The sequence below is a fragment of the Mauremys mutica genome, chromosome 4 (assembly GCF_020497125.1).
Source record: "Mauremys mutica isolate MM-2020 ecotype Southern chromosome 4, ASM2049712v1, whole genome shotgun sequence".
Taxonomy (NCBI): Eukaryota; Metazoa; Chordata; order Testudines; family Geoemydidae; genus Mauremys; species Mauremys mutica.
Window position 1 is genome coordinate 11,597,430 of NC_059075.1, and position 21,159 is coordinate 11,618,588.

At 47.2% G+C, this 21,159-nt stretch overlaps 1 protein-coding gene across 2 annotated transcripts in view; it reads right to left on the reverse strand.

Moving 5' to 3' along the window:
- Positions 1-2,066: 2,066 nt before the first annotated feature.
- Positions 2,067-21,159, reverse strand: part of CCDC198 (coiled-coil domain containing 198) — a 34,242-nt gene continuing 15,149 nt past the window's right edge. For both annotated transcript variants that reach the window (XM_045013921.1, XM_045013922.1), the window contains 3 exons: positions 20,374-20,472; positions 18,734-18,917; positions 2,067-8,791 (listed from right to left, as the gene is read on the reverse strand). In XM_045013921.1, the coding sequence (XP_044869856.1) occupies positions 8,544-8,791; positions 18,734-18,917; positions 20,374-20,472 (531 nt within the window). In that variant the 3' untranslated portion in view covers positions 2,067-8,543. The remainder of the gene's footprint in view (positions 8,792-18,733; positions 18,918-20,373; positions 20,473-21,159) is intronic.

Below are 21,159 nucleotides of genomic sequence, written 5' to 3' on the forward strand. Positions count from 1 at the left end.
TTGCTTCCTGCCAGGATGGAAATACCCAGGGTAGACTATCTGAGGTATCTGTAGACTTCCTCAGAGCATCTTATCCATCTGCTTCTAGGCCCAGCTGGAACTAGGAAATCCAGAAAAGCAGAAAGACTCAATTAGAATCAAAACTGAGATAGGCCAAAACTCTTTATCTAAATCCCCTGAACTTTGGAGTTTGTATAAAATGGAACTCGGACTTTAGCCATCCCACATTTGGGTTTTGGTTTTGCAAAATCAAAGTCCAGCCTATGAGGTTTGGCCAAACCAAACCCACCTCAGTGGTGGCCATTGCTAGGAAAAAATGCAGCTTCCCATACCTGCACTCTGAGTTATGAGCAAAGATCGGGGTCATCTGCTACCTTATATAAACAGGTTCCTTCTTGCCTAATAGAAAGCGGTAACTATATTAAACAAAGGAGAAGTTGAGAAATTAGAAAACGAATGCAGTCTCTCCCCTAGCAAACATCAGCATAGACTCCTTTTTTTAAGGACCAGCCTGAAACACGTGCTTTAAAGCAGGGTGTGAGGTGGGGGGGTTTCATCTAGCAGCATCATAAAACTGGTCATCTTTTATTGTAAAAGAAATCAGGGCGATATTTTGAAAGCGAAGGGGAACTTCCTGAATACTTCGGCTATCCTGGTTCTAAGGAATGTTTCGCAGCTCCCTTTGACTTCCTTGATAAGGTGCTGTTGATTTCCCCAAAGCCCACTCCCTCATTCATCATGGCAAAGCAAACACAATTAGCGCTCCAAGTACTGGGGTTATTTTAAAGAAGTTGAAAACCCAGAGGGCTGAGTCAGTGTCTGTCCAATGCCAGATGCTGACATATCTAGGTCTGTGGTATCACTGAACAATCTGAGGTTACATAGTTAGGCAAATGTAAACTTGCCAAGGCCAATAGCTTTCAAAGGGATGGTAATACTTTAATCTCCATTTGCAGCCTGAGACACAGCTGCTCCAGGCAGCGTTCTGGAATTCTTTTCTTTCACGTCTTTGATATAAGCAGATTGTAGCAAGCTCAATTGCTTTCCCATCCCACACCTTCCAGTGGCCCAGCTGAGATAAAATGCTTACTAAAGCTGGTGAATATTTTATAGTTGCATTGCAAGTTCTCTGATGACGGTGGTTATACCTGTTTTAAATTTATGGAGCTATACCTATCTCATAGAACTGGAAGGGACCCTGAAAGGTCATTGAGTCCAGCCCCCTGCCTTCACTAGCAGGACCAAGTGCTGATTTTACTCCAGATCCCTAAGTGGCCCCTCAAGGATTGAGCTCACAAGCCTGGGTTTAGCAGGCCAATGCTCAAACCACTGAGCTATCCCTCCCCTCTAAGTCTGCATGGTGCTGAGCCCTTGCAGCTCCCACAGAGGGCAGGGCAGTCCAGTCCAGTCCAGTCAGCACTTTGCAGGATAGATCCAGGGCCGCCCAGAGGGGGGGGGCAAGAGGGGCAATTTGCCCCAGGCCCCGAGCCCCACATGGGCCCCCACACGAGTTTTTTGGGGGCCCTGGAGCAGGGTCCCTCACTCGTTCCGGGGGGCCCGGAAAACTCTTGCGGGGCCGGGCGCAGGAGCTGCTTCTGCTCCCGGTCTTCGCCGGCGGGGGGTCCTTCCGCTCCGGGGCGGAAGGACCCCCCGCTGGTGAATTACCGCCGAAGACGGAGCGGGACCCGCCGCCGAAGTTCAGCTTGGTCTTGGACGGTAATTCGGCGGCGGGGGGCCCTTCCATTCCGGGACCCGCCGCCGAAGTGCCCCGAAGACCTGCGGCGGGGACCCCCCGCCGCCGAATTACTGCCGAAGACCGGGCTGCACTTCGGCGGCGGGTCCGGCTTTGGCGGTAATTCGGCGGCGGGGGGGCCCCGCCGCGGGTCTTCGGGGCACTTCGGTGGCGGGTCCCGGAACAGAAGGGCCCCCCGCCGCTGAAGACCCCAGGCCCCCGGAATCCTCTGGGCGGCCCTGGATAGATCCCATGAAGTTTAAGGAAGTATGTCAGTCCAAACTATTTGGTGAGATCCAATGACAACATGGCTTAGGATTCATTCAACAATGTTTATTTAAATCTTCTCCTAAGCCAGCATGTTGAAACCATTTTTCATGGCATGTGAACAATGACAGTACTATACACACACACTATGCCTATATTTAAGATTGATTGACATTTCTCATTCTAAAGCCCTGTTTTTAATTCCTTATAACTTTACCAAACTTTAACCGTTTAGGCTGAAATTTCATAGGCCAAGTATCTGCCTCAGGATGAATTAAAAAAAAAAGCTAAAATGGTTCTGCTATTTCTGAGAATGAGGTCAGGAAAAAAATACCTCTTTTTGCCCATATTAAAATTTTTTTACAACTGTTTCATTGAGAAGCTCTAGCGACTCTATGCTTTGGAGCAGGGACTTGAAATTTGGCAAAGGCATCACGCTAGTTTTGCCTTTTGCCATCCCTGGAAAACTCCACCCAAACTCAGTCAAGCTATAAGCCTCTGAAAATCGTAGTTCTCACCTGCTCCATAGAGGTTGGTTAGAGGCTGGCAATTTTATTCTACAAAGATGCTGTACTGAGCACGCTCCTTCCCCCCACACCTCCTATTCAGAATTACATTTTAACCACTTAAACACTTATTTTACATGCTGTGAAATCTTCCTCATGGCACTTCCTGGCTTGCTAGCTACATTCTACCCAGCAGGCATAATTCTATGACATCAAATAACACAAGTGTCATCACAACCCATGGTATCTATGGTTACCATTTAGAAAATCAACCTATGCCAACATTTACCACACAATATAAGTGAACATACCATTGCCATTTCCCATATGCTTAGAATAGGAAATAACTGTAGTATTTTAGATTTTACATGTCGACTAAAGGTACACATTGACTTTATAATGGTGACCACTGAAGCTAGTAAATCAGGTGTTGCCGGAAGGATGTCGCAGAGCCTAAATATACTAACAAGATACATTTATTACTTATTTCTATGCTAAATGATGTCCTCATGCACACTGGTTAGCAAGGGCATTTGGAATATTATAGTGGTAAGGGAGTAAGATTGTAGTTAAAGTTGCATCATGATATTTATTTAAGATCAGCCTTTCTAAGTCTTCTAAAATTGATGTGTGTCATTGCGTTTGTCTGAGATTTGGTGTTCTTCTGGAGGGAGCAGGGTAGGGTTAATGACCTAAACTTGTAGTCAATTAGAGCCAGGGGTTCTGGAGATATAATCCCTGAAAAAATAGCCATTTTTAAAGACGTTTGTAGGGGGGTTGTATGGTTTTGGTTTTGGGGGAATTTTTTGCCCAGAGTTGAAGAAACCGTTGATGAGCTCTGAGTCAAAATGGTCTCAGTCTATTGAGCTTTACCCAAGGTAGTGCATGGTACCCCCTAAATCTTCGGCGGACCCAGCTTGAGAACGGTATTTAAGAAAATGTATATTTTTGCACTGTGCACATGTCAATGCAGAAAAACAGCTCGAGAGGGTTCCAGCTCTGCCATTTTCTAAGCTTTAAAGCTCGACTGCAGTAAGTGCTCTAAAATCCAAAAGGTTAGTTGGATTCCTTTGAAATGTGGTGTGCCTTGTGGGGATGTGGGACAGCTTTAGTGACTCAAATTTGGGGTCACTTGACCAAGGGGTTCCCAAGATTTTGTCCCTCCAAGCACAGTTTATTTCTGATGCCTTGTACTGTTAAACTGAAAGGTTCTAATGGCTGGATGACTCTCACGCTTCTTGATAGCTGATGTGAGCTCATCTTTCAATCAACATATCGAAGGGTAAGTTAATCACAAGCCCCCACCGAAGACAAAAAGAGCTTTGGACGGAGTGCCTGGAGGTTGCTGTGATTGTGAGTCATGGGTGATAATTTTATTTTGGGGGGGATATAATTGAAGTCTTTGGAGGGAAAAAATTAGACAAGTGAATGCATCCTGGGAAGGAATGTGTATTAGGTGGCAGTGGAGTGGGTGTGTAGAAAGGGGAAAGGATTATGGGGAGGGGTAAACGGGGATGGATGATAGGCGAGGTGAAAGAGGTTGGGGGTTCAGGTAAGGGAGACACGGCACCCCCCAATTCTGCCAGTGGAGCCCAACCTTCCAGCACCCCAGAACTTTTCCACTGTCACATAGTTGTCCTTCACGCCAGGCCCTGGATATGAGTCAGGTTATAAGAGGAGGGAAGTAACAGCAATAGAAACATTGATATGTGTGGTTAGATGTTGACAGATGTTTGGCTGTGTGTGTGTGTTCCTTCTGTGTGCTGCCCCAGCCCTGTGCAGATGGCTGGCACGGCAGACCTCGAGTGAACCCCTCCAATGACCACAAGATTCGGGAAGGGACGAAGGCACCCACCCAGGTTTATTGTCGACGAAGCATGGTACTGGCATCCTGCAGACTCTACCAGACCACTAATACATGTATGCCTGTAACAATGGACCAGCTCAGTGAACAGCGGGACTTTCCATTCCTCCCTAGGCTAGACAAAGATACTTGCTCTGAGATACATCTTTATACCCCAATACAAACAAGTTAGTACTGCCCCTCTGACATAGTTAGTTACTGCCCCCTGACGTAGCTAGTTATTACCCATCACCCTGTACCTGTTGATTCGATTAAAACATTTTTATTACGTACTGTCATCCCGGCCTTATCTTTAAGGCAGGGTCAGTGTGTTCCTGTTATCCTTGGGGAAAGTTTTTATACCATCTTTGATATTAGGATGTTCTGTTACCACTTGATATTAGGATGTGTTTGCATGAGTACTTTGTGACTTGCACTTCTTAGGAATGTGTATTTCTGCAATATTAGCCCTGGTCTTGCCAGATTCTGTGAGCAGGTCCTGCCTCATACCAGGCCTCTGATATAAGGGCTTATGTCTCAGGCTCTCTTCCTACTACAGTATGCCAGGGAGTCAAGGCTTTAGGGAGATGCATTCCCTGCTTGTGTTGAGGAGACCTGGGTACAGTAGTGGGGAGGGTGCCAGGTTTTAGGGGGGAACATTTTCAGTGGGTCGGGGGCATGGCTTGGGAGGTATTCTGGAGAAGGACTGGTGGGGCACAGTGAGTGTGTGCACATGGGGGCTGAAGAGGTGACTGGTTAATAGTGGGACATAATATGTACAACTGCCTAAATGACTCCTACCAACAACATATCCGTGCATCTTCCAAAAAAAAAACCTAGGAAATTCAATGGCAAAAAACTGCATTAACATAGCGTTAAGGTTGCTTGGTGATATGTCATTGTCTTGCAGAATGCTGAGTTGAGCAAAACTAAAGCTCTAGGAAATGCAGAGTTAAGGTTGCCCATAATGTGAAGTGGTTCTTAGATCGAACATGTGTAGTATTCTTTCTGGGGAGTTGGCTAAGTGTGTGAGTGTGCACCAGAATCTAGAACCTCCTGAAGCTTATAGTACCAAGGACCAACATGAGTATGTGCTACGTGCATATTGAGGCATTGTTCAATAGAGGATAGAGGGAAGGTGGCACAGGCAATTTTTAATTTTTTTTCCTATTTGTTCTTTAATGGCATGACATGGGATTTGGTGGGTAAGAGTGAATGGGCCAGGCAGAGTAAAGATAGGTGTGGTTACAGGGCGTATTGGGGCATTGCTGAACAAGGGCAGAGTTAAGGTCGCATGGGCAAACCTTAATTCTCCATTTCCTGGTTTTCAAAAGTTTGAGTTTTGCTCAACTCAATGTTGCGCAAAGGGACGACATACCACCAAGCAATCTTAACTCTACATTAACGCCACTTTTACCATTGAATAAACCTGTGCTTACATCAGATTTTCATGTTAGGGTTGCACTTGAGCTTTAACATGCTTAAGAACTGGTTGAAAATGTCCTACAGAATTGAAATCTAGTTCCACTTTTAAAAATACCCCGTTAGTGCACTGTGAGATTGATAAACACATAAGTGACAGTGCACTGAGAAACAGATGAGCTCGTACTAGTCACTAAACTACAGACAGCTCCCAACGTTCTGCATGCTTCTGATGACGCCTCTTCCGTTATGTTAAGGCTTGAGCGGAGTTATGTCTCCTAAAGCAGATATGAGGGTTTCTGTTGCATTAGAATTATAATGAATCAGGGTTTGCCAAATAGAAGGCAAAATTTGCCAGCGTTATGTACTGGTATTGTGTGTGGATGTTCTTACTAGGCGAAATGTACCCCTCTCTATGGGGTGAATTTCACCCAGTATAAATAGCCAATCATAATGACATACCTTTAAAATTATAGGAAGGTAGCAACCATCTGAAATCTGTGGCTCTCCAAAGATAACCACTACAATCAAAATTCTTTTGTGGAGCTACAGCTGGTGTGTATATGTGTGTGGGTGAGTGGGAGACTCTAAATTCCAGGCTTAACAGAAAGGAAAGCATTTTAATTTCCAGTGTTAGAAAGTATCAGAGTAAAAATGAGTTGCAGTCTGCCTCTGTAAAGGTTACAATTATTTAGAATAAATCAGTACATTTGAAAATTGTCATTATTGGCATCAAAGAACTCTGAACTGCAAGAAAAACAGCAAACATTTTTTCCATAGATAAGTGTATGTCATACGTAATCATTTTGATCCATTAATGTTACATATCTTTTCCTCCCATAGAATATGTGAAAAGGACTGATTATTCCACATATTCTTATCCGTGTGCAGTTTTTCCATATGCTTCCAACCCAACTATCGCTAAACTAATCAGCACTTGTCTAGGATAAATTCCATTTCCACCAATTATAGCTTAATTGTTGACAGATGGGAACACAAGAGGGAAATATGTGGGATCATTTAGAGGACAGGTGTATAGCCTAGTGCCAGGTGAATTGTTCCATCCCATTAAACCACTGACTTTTCTCTTTACCCAATAAAGCTTTCACAATCTGGAAAGCGTTCACAGAGATATTTTTTTTAAAACATAGAATCCAAGTAAAACAGTCATTAGTCATTAGCAACCTTTACTGTTTACATTGTTGTCTTCTCAAAATTAATCTCTTTTTTTGTTTTATTTTAACATTTGATTCGATTTTGGTTTCCGTTTGCTTTGTGGGGGGGTTGTCATGCAATCACTGTACCTAGTCTGAACTTTTGGGACAGTGTCAGTTATTTTCTCATAGTTGAAGCAGGCAAAGATGCAAAAATTCATAGATTATAAGGCCAGAAGGGACCATTGTGACAATCTAGTCCGACTCATTACATGGCAGTTATATGCATGGAAAGAGGGGATAAGGAAGTACAAGCCCACAGTTAAGACTCTGACCTGGATCTGGATTCAAATCTAGTCTCCGCTACAGACTTTCTGATCCTGGGCAAGCCACTTAGGCTGGGAGTTTGAAAAGAGCCTAAGGGAGTTAAAGACCCAGCTCCCAATGAAATACAGTTGGCGGTGGGTATCTAACTCCCCAAGGCTCCTATGAAAATCCCAACCATAATATTTCTATATCTGAGTCCACATCTGTAAAATGGGAATTGTAATACTGAGCTACCTAACAAGGATGTGGTGAGCTACATTCATTAATGTTTGTGAGTTGCTCAGCATTACAACGATGGGGCTGTCGAAGTGTATAGACAGTAAATGGCCTAATTTGAAGGATAAAAGAGGTCGAAAATGGAGGGACGGGAATGTGGGTTTAAGTTCGATGTATCTTTATTTACTATTTGTTGCTAGGTTCTTTATAGACAGATGACGGCAACCGGCCCCACTGTGCTCTGATATCTTTATAAAGCAGGAGTAGTTCTAGTGAAGTCAACTAAGTTATGCTGGTGTAAGTGCAGTCAGAATCCGGCCAAAGGTCACTTGCAGATCTTGAGCTAATTAGATGACATACCGACAAGAGGACGGAGAGGTCAAAGTGTGACTGAATGGCAAGGTAAGGCGTCTGTTTTGTTAATTCCACAATTCCTCTTGTGCGTGTGCTTAGGTACTCGTAAATGTCAATAGGAGAAAAGGGTGAGGATGTGCCAGGCTAGGCCCTAGGAGCTACCTTGAAGGTGTTTCTCCCCCAAAGAGGGTCTTAAAAGAGAAGAGCAAAGGTGAGCAGGGGGGTGAGACAAGAAGAGGGAGTAAGTCTCCTGAGAGTCGGGTCATCTGATCCCACAATCCAAACTCACACAAAACTCCTGCCAAAATCAATGGGCATTTTGTGTGTCTCAGGACTGTAGGACTGGTCTTACCCTTTATTTCTTGTTCAATGGCATCTCCCTATGTGCCCCCATCTTAGCTGCGTTAAAACAGCTGCATGATAAATAATTTCCGTTCCAGTATATTGTTGTATATACCCCTGAATTTCTCATTATATTTTTCCACAAAGCAGATGCACCTTCACAATAGTGGCCCTTCGAGACCTGCAAAGATAAATGGGTTTGGTTATATCAGTATCTGCAGTGTTCCTTTGTATTTCTTCATACTTGCACAAACTCTATTTACTTCACAAGAGAAGTTATTCTTAACAGCGGCTGTCTATCCATCCAGTGGGTTTAAAGCATAATCCGAGAACTGAGCTTTTTCAGTGCATGACTCCAGTCCCACCCGGCTCATTTGCAGTTAGAATTCCTTATCAAAGAACTCATCAAACAGAGGGATTCTCTCCGTCTTGGTTCTCACTAGTGCAGGTCTGCGACCCAGCTTTCTCTCTTCTCTTCTCCAGTCATCCGAGTCAGTGCTAGAGCTGTCCCAAAATAGATCTTGTGGCTCCTGGTGCTTTACGAACCACATTTCCACTTTACTGTTCTGGCTGGGATAGGATTCAGCCATCTCGTGTCGCTCCAAGAATTCTCCATCCCATGTATTTCCTAAAAACAAGAAAACCTTCTTCTTAATTATTCTGGGTTGCACACCCAATTGCAGATGATTTATCAAGGACTTGCTGTGGATTGGTGGAATCGCATCAGAGGAACCCAGGGCCCAATTCCAAAATTTGTGCTAAGCAAACTATAATTTTTCTTTTCTCTCCTTATGTGAAAAAAATTCTCAGACTGTAAGTAGATGCTGTAGCATATAGGAAAAGGATAATGTCCCTTTAAATAGTTTCTGAGCCTTCTAGTAGTGCTCAAAATGTTTATGTTCAAGAAGCCATCAGAAACCAGCTAATGTAGCCACCTGTATGTAGTTAGGTTCTGAGTGGTCATAAATGTTTAGTAAAAATGATCATATGACTCCAAATGAGCCCATTGTGCTTTCTTCATATTGTTGTTGTGTAAAGCAGTGGTTCTCAAACTAGGGCCACCGCTTGTTCAGGGAAAGCCCCTGGTGGGCCAGGCAGGTTTGTTTACCTGCCGCGTCCGCAGGTTCGCCCGATCTCTTGGCCCGCACCGCTTCCCGCAGCCCCCATTGCGCTGGAGCAGCGAACCGCGGACAGTGGGAGCCGCAATCGGCTGAACCTGCAGACGCGGCAGGTAAACAAACCGGCCCAGCCCACCGGAGGCTTTCCCTGAAAAAGTGGCAGATGGGCTTTGAGAACCACTGGTATAAAGAGCACAAGACACAACAGATACATTTGGGAATAACTCCAGTACTAGAATACCGTGTTTATTGTTAGAGCTGGTTGAATAATATATTTTTTTGGTTCATTTGCAATTTTGAAAAATTTTAACAATGTTTCAGGTCAGACTGAAAACAAAATTAAAAAAAAAAGTTGGTGAATTAAAATGTTGAATTTTTTTTTATTCAAGACACATGAAACCGTTTGTTTCAACAAAATCAAAACATTTCATTTTGATTTCAACCATTTAAAATTGTTGGGGTTTTTTTGGATAAAAAAAATTAAATTAAAGGAAAATTTGAAATGAAAAGTCATTTTGAACCGAAAAATCAAAAAGTTGAAAATGACCAAATGAAATCGTCTGATGTTTTCAGAATATTTTAAATGAACAATTCAGCAAATCGACATGAATTTACAAATTGTTTCAATGTCGCCGAATCTGCATTTTTCGCTGAAAAGTTTTGACCAAAAAATTTCACCCACCTCTATTTATTCTGCTGTTTCCAAATTTTAAACCAAATATTGTTTAGTCATAAAGGGGGGAAATTTTATACTTTTATGTACAACATTTGTTCATTCCCAGAACCCCTTTTTTATAAGTGGTGTGAATTGGTCCCAAAAGCTGTGGAGTACGCTGGCCCTGTGCCAGCAAAATAGTTAAGTACGAGCTTAACTTCATGCACATGACTGGCTGCAATGAAATCAAGCCCAAGTTCTTATGTACTTTGCAGGGTCCGGCCAGAGTGCTGAACAGCAGGCAGGGTTGAGCTCTATATTTATAGGGGCATAATTATTAAATATATGGCGTGATAAGAGGCAGCATAGTTTAGTAGATGGAGCATAAGGCTGGGAGTCAGGACTCCTGGGTTCTACTGCCAGCAATCATGTCTGCCTATCTAAGGTATTTATATGCCTCCCCATTATGATAGTGTCTGAGCACCTCACAATCTTTAATGTATTTATCCTCACAACACCCTTGTGAGGTTGTGAAGTGTTTTCCCTCTCATTTTACAGATGGGGAACTGAGGCACAGAGACTAAGTGGCATACCCAAGGGCACACAGGAAGTCTGTCGCAGAGCAGGGAATTGACACCAGGTGTCCCAAGTGCTAGACAAATGTCCTAACTGCAGGCCCATCTGCCCGTTCTTGTAAGGTGTCTCAGATGGAAAGCACTGTCTAAGTGGTAAAAGAGGTAATAAAATCCCTGGAATGTCTCTCTGTGTCTCACTCTGAAGTCTACAATGTCTTTTGCATCAGTGTGACGCGATGGACACAGCTGTAGGCATGGCCGAGAGCTCGTTTTGTTCAGAGTATCACCAAGTTCAATCATTATTGGGATTCACCGTCCGTTACCATCCAATATTGAAGTTTTCAACCATTTTGCCTTTATGAATTACACCCGTACTGTGTACAGCTGCAGCAAGGCATGTACCTACACCACGTCACGCATCCTAGACCATTGTGACATCAGAGGTAATGCAACCAATCACCGCCCTGACTCTACAGCTAATTTGCCTGGAACAATTTCATTGGTTGTATGAGGGAGCCTGCACAGAGGGGGGAGTATTTGGCCCAGCTGCGCCCCCATGGACCCAACTGCCACCTGCATTAATGAACACAAATTTCCACACAACCTCCCAACCATAAATCAGCACAACCACCCATGCGACACCACAACTAGGACACACAGTAACCCGAAACACACACAGCCCTTCCCTGCAGCACATCCCCACTCACTCACTGCCTGTAGAAATAAATACAAATCTCCCAGCGCAACTTGCTCAACACAACTGCCCACTCAACAGCACAACCAGCACACCCAATAACCCCAAAGAGCAATCTGAAGCCTAGAATGTCTGTTGAGTCAGTGTGAAGCGAGAAAAACAGCTACAGGCAGGGCTGAGAGCTCTTTTGGTTCAGAATATCAGCAGGTTCAATTGTCACTGGCATATGCAGTCGGTAACTGTCCATTTTTTAATATCTGGGACATTGTCAGCTTTTTTACAGCCTTGACTTTACAGCTGTGAGACGGCACAGGCCTGCAGCTGCTAGTTATTATTATACAGCATAAGCAAAAGATACTTGATGTAATTATGACAATAGTGCTTTTGCAATGATCTATACTGTGCTGGGTCTTCATAAATCAAGAAAAGGAACCCTGCAAAGTGGAAGGGAAATTGTGCTAAGAACGATAAAGGGGCAGACAAAGCAACCAGATTCTGATTCCAGCTACATCACAATACAAAACAATAATGTTTTAATGGCATTATTACGGCAGAGATTAGAATCTTGCCCAAATTCAAAACACTCAGAGCCCGGGTAACCCACCCACCTCCTGGGTGTGGTGCTCTGTCCCCTCTAGTGGCACCGAGACCACTTAGAGATTAATGAGTCTGCTAGAGATTTAGCTAAGGGCCCTGAGGCTTTTAGCTCATGCAGTAGAGGCTCCTGCATTTAGCTCCTGAGGTCCCAGGTTCGCTCCTGTCCACTGCCGACCAGAGCCTGTCGGTGTTACACCTGAGTCACATCTCACACTCGTATATCTACATAACTTCATTGAAATGACTCTAGATTTATGCCATTGACAGTGAGATCTGAATCAGGCCAGTGTGAAAAAAAAAATGTGAACAGAGTCAAAGGGCTCAGAGAAGCGGTTCCGAACGAGTTCTTCATCAAATGAATTAGAGGGGAGAGCAGCCCGCTCCACCGTGAATTTGTATTAATTGCTAGGGCTGTACCATATGTGTAGCGTAATCAACGGCTGACTACAATGCATCCTGACAGGTAGGCTATGGCGGAGTCACTGCTATAGTGAGTACCACGCACATGGACTGAGCAGAGCCATCCGTATAAACTCTTCAGCAAAAGGAGTCAGACGCTCCTCAGTCTCAAAGGCCTCTCTGTGGAACAGCATCACTTCAGGGCTAGCTGGAATTTGTTTTGCTGTCCTTGGCTGACTCCAGCCCTTCAGTCGCAAGGGCCTAGTTCAAGGGATTCCATCAGGAGGCAGGTTGCACTCTCCTGGCTCTCCGAACTGCAGCTTGTGTTATTTTCAGCGCACGCCCTGAGCAGTGTGGTCCTGGCATGACCTGTGAATGCAGTGATCTCAGTTCCACAGGAATATGCCTATACAGTAGAATGTGCCTTGCGTGGCCATCCCACCAATCAGTAAAAACTAGGCATCTAGTGGAGAAAGCCTGTAGTTAAAGATTTAACCGAAGTGTACCAGAAACTACAGGGTGCACTTTAAAGGGTTTCTTTAGGACAGTAGGTTGCCTTTTGAAGGCAGCTATCTAATTAAAATGTCTTTTGCCAGCAGCATTCAGCTGTGACTCCCTTTCCTCTCTGGTCCAGCAACACTCCTGAGTCTTTGGGGTTCTTCACCATCTTCCCCTAGAAATAGTGGGCCCGAATCTGATCTCAGATTCACACTCACTTTCATCCAGGGCATGAGGCTAAAGGTAAAATTCAGCCCTGTGCAGGTGGCCAGCAGAAGCCTGTGTTGAGGGCTCACGTACGATGAAAGTGGAGCTTGGGCCTTGGCACTCCAACGCTACAGACAGATAAATTTCATCCACAGAGACCCTCACTCACCTACACACCAACAGCTAGACCCATCTGTGACGGGGTGCCTACCCTACACAGGCATAGCAGGGGTTTCTCATGCCCTGTCCCAGAAGAAGCAATGGAGGTGAGTCCTCCAAGGGATCCAGAGAGGCTGCGTGAAACACAGCCAATCGGGGGGGGGAATTGCAGGGAGCAACCAATCCAGGCCTGGCAGGCTCAGATAAAAGGGAGCTGCAGAGCAAAGTAGGATCAGTTGCTGCTAGGAGCCTAGGGAGTAAGACCTGCATCCCTGGAGGACTGAGAGAACTAGAAGCATCTTGGACAGAGCAGTGACTGGCTCCGGACTGAGCTGCTGAGTGCCCTGAGGTGAGGGCAAAGAAGGTGCTGGGCCATGGGGAAATGGCCCAGGGAAACAGCCGCACTGACAGAGGTTACAGAGGAGCAGCAGGAGGCTGCTATTTACAAAGTCCCTGGGTTGGGGCCCGGAATAGTGGGTGGGCAAGCCCAGGTTTTCTCCACACACCCCCGACTCTTGCCACTGGGAAAGTGGCTGGGGAATAGGACAGTGATATGCGTGTTGCCCCCGAGAAGGCAGAAACAGAGATGATGACCTAGCTGGAGGCCTGAGTCGCAAAGAGGATGCTACGGTTCTGGGAGCCGAGAGAGGAGCCGCAGGCGGGAGCAGAGACAGAGTGCCGATGCGAGTGTTGGCCTTGAGCTAATCCCCAGCATGACCCGGAGGAGGCAGCAGTCTAGTGATGAGGATTGCGCCCCGAGACACCATCACATTGCTAAGGAGACGTGAGTGCAAACTGGACAGACTTTTTTGAAATTTGGACAACTATGGCATTGAAAATATAAGCAGAATTTCTGGAAGCCCTGGTTTTTTGTTTGGTTGTTTGTTTGTTTTGTTATGCCCATAATGTTTTCCTAGAAGTCTAACTGATCACTGCTTTTGCTCCTTTCTCTTCCCCAGCAAGGCTAAGGACGGAAAAGCATGACATGTTACACATACCGTTCTTGCCATGAGCTTTCTGTTCCCCGCCTCAATATGTGTGTATCTTGGATTCTCTCTTCACATGGCCTCAGCCTGCTGGTCTTGTACAAAGACCAGAGTTAATGCTGCTGTGTGCCATCCAGAGCCCCAAAGACGTGGTTCTGCCCCATTCACCAATGGAGCCAGGGGAAAGAAGGCAGCTGCTGAAGAAACTCCTCTGGGAGAGGTTAGATGAGTCAGCGAGAAGGGGTTGTAGCTGGTAAGGGTGGCCAACTGCCCATGTACGTGGGCCAGAGGCAACCAATCACTGGTAATCCAGTGGGTGCTGACAGCTTTCCAAACACTTCTTGTGCAAATTGAAGCTTTTGCCAAGAGAGCCGTGTGTCTCAGGCTCAGCCTGGGAGCAAGAGAAGGCCAGTGTTGCTGTACAAGGTAATGTCACAGGCTGGCTGGCCCCTTAAGGAGACTCAGACACACCCTTGCCTGCGATGGTCAGTAGTTGGCTACCGTTCCAGCTGATCCTAACTGGCTGGCGGTCAGGTAGCCGTGGCTAATGATTGGGCACCCTGTGAGAGGGTTTGCCCAAATGGCTGGGGGAGCTCAACTGGAGAGAAGAGCTTCAGGAGAGAGTTCACGCCTTGGGACCAGCCTTGAGGGGACTGAGCAGCAGAGGGGAAGGAGACTCCTGAGGTGGGGCTGAGCGAAAGCCAACCCACGGGCAGGTGGCTTTGCCTGCTGTCTACACAGGGCGCCTGGACTGGAACCCAGAGGAGAGGGCTGGCCTGGCTTCCCCTACCAGCTACCGGAACAGGTGGTGTATAGACCCCGAGGCCAAGAGTGGAAGGACTGTTGAGTCGGGACTTGGACCCAAAGACTCTGCTTGAGGCCACTGGACTATTGTTTGTTGGCCTTTCTGTTACCCCAGAATGGGTGGAGTGACCCGGCCAGAGGGCTGAGTCAAAAGAGGCAGGCCGCGAAGGGCTGTCCGCAGAGGGCGCGAGATGAGGGGAGCCTGCTATCAGGCTGTGTGTGGGCTCGGGTGTCACTATTCTACAGCAAGAACAGGAAAAATCCCCATCAGGGAGTCAATGGTCCCCACCCAAAAGGTCAACTGCATAGCAGGCAGCCAGCTGGGGTCTCTACACGTCACAAGTGGCTATGTGCTGGGTGGCAGGCGGCAACGAGAACACGGATAAGTTCCCAGGCAGGAACACGGCCCAAACTGGTCATGGGGGGGCTTCAGAAGAGTTTGAAGGAAAGGAACATAAGATGCCCGGAGGCCAGCTCTCCTGCTGCCATTCTCTCTGCTAACCCTTCACAATCGTATTGTTAGACGGACAAGCTTAGGGTGTTCTGATTGCTTCCCTGCACCATCGAGAGGATCCAGAGACCCAGTGTAACCCACACGCGTCCTGGGTGTGGTGCTCTGTCCCATCTGGTGGCACCGAGACCACTTAAAGAGAGAGATAAAATGAGTCTGCTCTTCAGCCTTAGCTAATACCCCGTTGGCTTTTAGCTCATGTGGTAGAGGTTCATGCACTAAGCTCCAGAGGTTCCCCAGTTCGATTCTGCCCACCGACGACTAGGGTCTGTCAGGGTTACACTAGCAAAGAGCAACTGTTTGGTACTCGTATTATCACAGAGCCTTGGAGCCCTAGGCATGGGCCCGGGCCACATTGTGCTAGGTGCTGCACAAACACAACAAAGAGACAGCCACTGCCCCAAAGACAGCCAGAGGCTGGGGGAAAGGGTGGAACACACAAGTAGAGTGAACAATGTGGTGGCAGAAAATGTCATGTCAGTTCCATGGCGGGGGGGTTCTCTCATTTTGCATATATTTAGGAGAGGATCAGCTAAATGGACAGAAAAGGGAAGGGAGAGGAGACAGTGAGGGAAGTGGGTGAGGGGGAGAGGAGGGTAAGAGGGGCAGGTGTGGGGTGACACAGAGGAGGAGGGGAAGGTTGAAGCAAACAGCCAGTCAACATGGGGCTGAGACAGTCCAGAGAACTGGAAAAGCCTGCCCCAAACAGGTACAGGATCAGGCCTCATGTCTGTCTCCTTTTTGCATGTAATTTCTCAAAGGGCCCTGGGCTGGCACTCAGGGAAGAAGGAGAACATAAGAACAGCCACACTGGGTCAGCCCAAAGGTCCATCTAGCCCAGGATCCTGTCTGCCAACAGTGGCCAATGCCAGGTGCCCTAGAGGGAATGAACAGAACAGGTAACCATTAAGTGATCCGTCCCCTGTCGCTCATTCCCAGCATCTGGCAAACACATCCTCCATGAATTTATCTAGTTCTTTTTTTGAACCCAAAAAAGTTGCTGGAGGACTGGGCTTCCCACCAGCCACTGGAGAAGGGGGTGCAAAGACCCCAGGGACCAGAGGGGAAACAAATACTGGTTCAGAACTCAGGCTGAAGAGATGGTTTGAGATTGTTTGTTGGACTTTTGGTTACCCCGCAGGGGCTACGGGGGAGCTATAAGTGACCTGGCCGGAGAGAACCAGCAGCCGACTGCAGAGCTGGAGCAGCTGTCGATGGGGGGGGGAAGTTAAGGAGAGCCCACTATACCGAGGTCCACCACAAGGGAGTGAACCAGCCTTGAGTCTCCTCTTCTACAGTATGCTAATTAGTGCAACCATACAGGAGTTTTACATTGTGCAGGTCCATGAACTCGGCCAAGTGCCATGCAGGGAAATCAGTCCTTTTCTATTAGGGTGGGCAGGTATTTTGTTTTGTTTTTCCTGATATAAATGTCTGTGTGTTCCAATGAAGAAACAGCCTTAGTAACTCAATTTGGTGGCCACATTAACTGGGCATGTCTTAATTAGTAATTGGCAACTCTCAGAAAATAAACACTCAAATACTTCCTTAGAGTCATGCACTCTACAGGAATAGCCAACAATCCCGCAGAGTCAGTGCCGAGAGATTGGACCTGCTTTGGGCGGGGCTTGGGCTAGATGACCTCCTGAGGTCCCTTCCAACCCTGATATTCTATGTAGGGCCCAGTCCCTGGCTCTGGCCAAGCTGGAGTCAGTGCGGGACCCAAGAGGAGGGGGCAGAGCTGGCTGCATGCCATTTTTGCACTTTCTGAGCCCTTGGCGGTGCTGCTGACTGGTATTCCTCCTCCTGCTCGCAAGCTAGAGTAGTTCTGAGGCTCCTCTAAGACATAGCAGCTTGTTATGGTTCCCAAGGGCATTGCTGAGGACCACTGGAACACAGCAGGACGCCAGTGATTCCCCACGAATGCCCACAGCGTATCAATATGGCAGAGGTTCAGGGTGCAGGGGAACAGAATCTCAGCTGCCCAGTTAGTAACTTTATGGCCCCTTCATATCGCCAGAGTGGCAGAAAGAGGCAATGGAGTTGAAGATTTTCTCCAGAGTATTTTGGATCCTGACTATGGAACGTTTTTGTAAAGGGAGACCGATATCGTGGGGTCACATTCAGGCTGCTTTTCCCTGCGTATGTGAAAGAGGAGGCCAGGCACAGAGAACTAAATAGGTCCTAAACATGGGCCAGAGTTGTGGTTGCTCTAACATACTCAGAAGCCATTAACTAAGAAAGTACAGAGATTCCTCCCTATGAGGCTCCCCGACTTATTGCAATGCTCCGATATTTAATTCTGCTTCCTGGAGGCCATTCTGAACTCCATCTTTACGACATGTAGGATGCATTCCAGGAGACTGAATAGCTGCAGGGGTTTAGGGCAGGGGTGAGCAAACTACGGCCCACAGGCCACATCCGGCCCATCAGGCCATTTAATCCAGCCCTCAGCTCCTGCCAGAGAGCGGGGTCGGGGGTTTGCCCCACTCCGGCACTCCAGACGGGGAGTGGGGTCGGGGGCTTGGCCTGCTCTGTGTGGCTCCCAGGAACCAGCTGGCATGACCCCCGTCTGGCTTCTACGAAGTATGCGAAGGCGTGGCCAGGCGGTTCTGTGCGTTGCCCCGTCCGCAGGCGCTGCCCCTGCAGCTCCCATTGGCCACGGTTCCCAGTCAATGGGAGCTGCAGGGGTGGCATCTGCGGGCAGGGCCATGCACAGAGCCGCCTGGCTGCCCATCGGAGCTGGATGGGGGGACATGCTTCCGGGAGCTGCTTGCGGTGAGCATCGCCTGGCTCCTGCACCCCTGAGCCCACCCTGCGCCCCAATCCCCTGCCACAGCCCTGATCCCCTTCCCGCCCTCCGAACCCCTCAGTCCCAGCCCAGTGCCTCCTCTTGTACCCCAAGCCCCTCATTCCCAGCCCCACTCCCAGTCAGAGCCAGAACCCCCTCCATGCCCCAACAGCCTGCCCCGTCCCTGATCCCCCTCTCACCCTCCGAACCCATTGGTCCCAGCCTGGAGCACCCTCCTGCACCCCAAACCCCTCATCCCCAGCTGCACCCCAGGGCCCTCACCCCCCACACACATACACCCCAACCTGGAGCCCCCTGCCACACCCTGAACTCCTCATTTCTGGCCCCACCCCAGAGCCCGCACCCCCAGCCGGAGCTCTCACCCTCTCCCGCACCCCTACCCCCAATTTTGTGAGCATTCATGGCTCGCCATACAATTTCCATACCCCGATGTGGCCCTCAGGCCAAAAAGTTTGCCCACCCCTTGTTTAGGCCACCAGTCACTGGCTGGCTTAAAGTGAGAAACTTCCAAGCATCAAGTAAGTTTTCATCTCATGGGAAAATGACTCTACGTACCCTGGTCTCCATTAAAAGTTTGATCATGCTCAATGGGGACAAGGTCTTCACCTTCAGAGCAATTGTTTCTCTGAAGAGTTTCGAGGACTTTCTTAGCCTTGAGCTCCCTCGTTTTTTGTTTGTTGGTTTTTTCCTCCCTGTGGAGACTTCTCTTCAGTGCCTCCTGGCTTTGTAAATGATTCATCTGTATGAGCAATAGAGGAGTAAATAGGTAACTCGTTTTCCAAGGGTTTAACAGCTAAACTCAGCATAGCTTTAGGCTAACGATCTAATTCTGCAAACAAATAGGCACTTGAATAACTTTACGAGCTGAAATAAAGTTTGCAGAACTGGGCCCTGTCAGATCGCAAATTTGCCTGAGTTCTCAGTGCGATGGGTTCTCCCCGGGGTACCACCTGGAACTGGGGTATCACTGAGCCCACTGACCCACCAGCCTGGGCTCAGTGATACCCCAGTTCCAGGTGACACCCCGGGGAGAGGGGGAACCCGTCATACTCAGGTCATCTGCAGGCAGTGGTCAGGCGAAGGCTAATATTTCAAATCAGGAATAATTGTTCAGTTTTTCCAGGAAATAACAGATATTAGATTCAACTGTTATCTGAGTCCAGTGACCATCTGAATACAAATACTGAAATCTGTGCTTCTCCCCAGCCCAGTATTGATATTCTTGGCCTCATTCCCAACATGTCATTTAAGAAAAATACAGAATACCAAGCTCCTGTCTAGCACCTTTCTTCTGAAGGTCTTGAAATGCTTTACAAAGTCTCATTATCCCCATTTTACAGATGGGAAACTGAAAGCATGTGCCCCAGGTCATCCAGCAGAGCTAGGAATAAAACCCAGGTCTCCTCACTCTGTCCAGTGCTCCACCCACTGGGAAACACTGTCTCTCGTAAGGCCTGACGCTGCCTTGAGGAGAGGGAGGAAAACACCATCCACCAGGCAGGCCTGAACGTGAGATCTCCACCACTTCATATGCCACTATCACTTGAGCCATTGGACTAACTCTAGCAGCTGCGATCACAATGGGTCCTCAACATTAAGAGGACAACTAGTGAGGGACACAATACCCTTAAGCCAGCATGCTCCCTACTGGCAGAGAGACACAGTTTAAGGTCTGAGATGAACATAAGGCTTTTGTCCTCTAAAGCATCCGCAGACACACATACTGAAGGTCAAATAATTAGGTACATCAATCCAATCCCACTGGAGTCAATAACAGAGGAGACTGTGGCCCAGAGAACTGCACTTCAGGCACCTTGGATGGTTTCTAAGGCAAGGTGCCAGCTCCCATTGTCTGTGATTCAGTACATTGAGTGGATGTCATCAGGAAATCATTCATTTCACTTTCCCAGTTGAGTACTGGGCGGCACAATGGCAACCACTGAAGAGTGAGGAAATTCAGATACAAAGATGAAGCCACAAGAGAGACAATGAAGACCAAGGCTGGTAATATAGAACCTAGCCAGGTAGAGAAATGAGCCTGAGCATCTCCCTTCCTGATCTGAATCCAGATGCAACAGCAGCTGGACCTCCTGACCTACTGGCTGACTTCAGCCTCGCTGAACCCAAGCATGGATTTTATCATTTCAGTTCCCTCTTTCAAACACCTTCAAAAGCCAACAAGATAGCAGCTTTACCTCTTCTCGCTTGCGGTTCATTTCTAACATCTGCAGCTTGTGTAAGTGCTGTCGTCTTCCAGACGTATATTTTGCAGTTTGCACTCGCTTCTCCAGCTCCTTGCACAGTATTTAAAAAAAAAAATGCAATGCTTGAAACAAACTCACCAGCTCACGGCTTTAAAATCCAACCCCATTCCCTTCAATGCGTGAAGAGGCCACTTACCAGATACAGAGGTCTGTTGCCAACTCTCTCAATTTTATTGCAAGTCTCTCAATATTTGGTGTTTTTCTTAAAGCTCCAACTCTTGGGATCAGGTTATTACTTAAAAATCTCAGCTCAAATATATAAAAAAACCAAACCAACCCAGTTTCTGGCCCTCCTGGTTACAGAGAAGTTTTAAAATGTGACTCACAAATTGGCCAACAGCTGATGAAAAATTACAGCTCCCACATTACTGACTTTTAAATAATGAGATTTTTTTTAAATCTCATGGGTTTTTTGGGGGGGGGGGGCTGGCTCATCATTTTTGAGTGGCTGGTGTTGACAGTACTGCATTCTCACTGTTCTCCTCTTGCTCTGATAGATAAATACCACTCTAGTTTGTGCTATAGCTCTGAAGTTTTACAGAGCAGTATATTAAGTCACAAGCGGAAAGCGGCACCTCCTTTGAGGCATGTTTTTGGATGCTCACCTGGAGACAGCAGATTTTTTTCAAAGATGCTGAGTATCAGCTGCACTCATCAAAGTCAATGAGCAAAAAGCGCGTTCAGCAAAGGAACACGAACAGCTGTAAAATCCAGTGC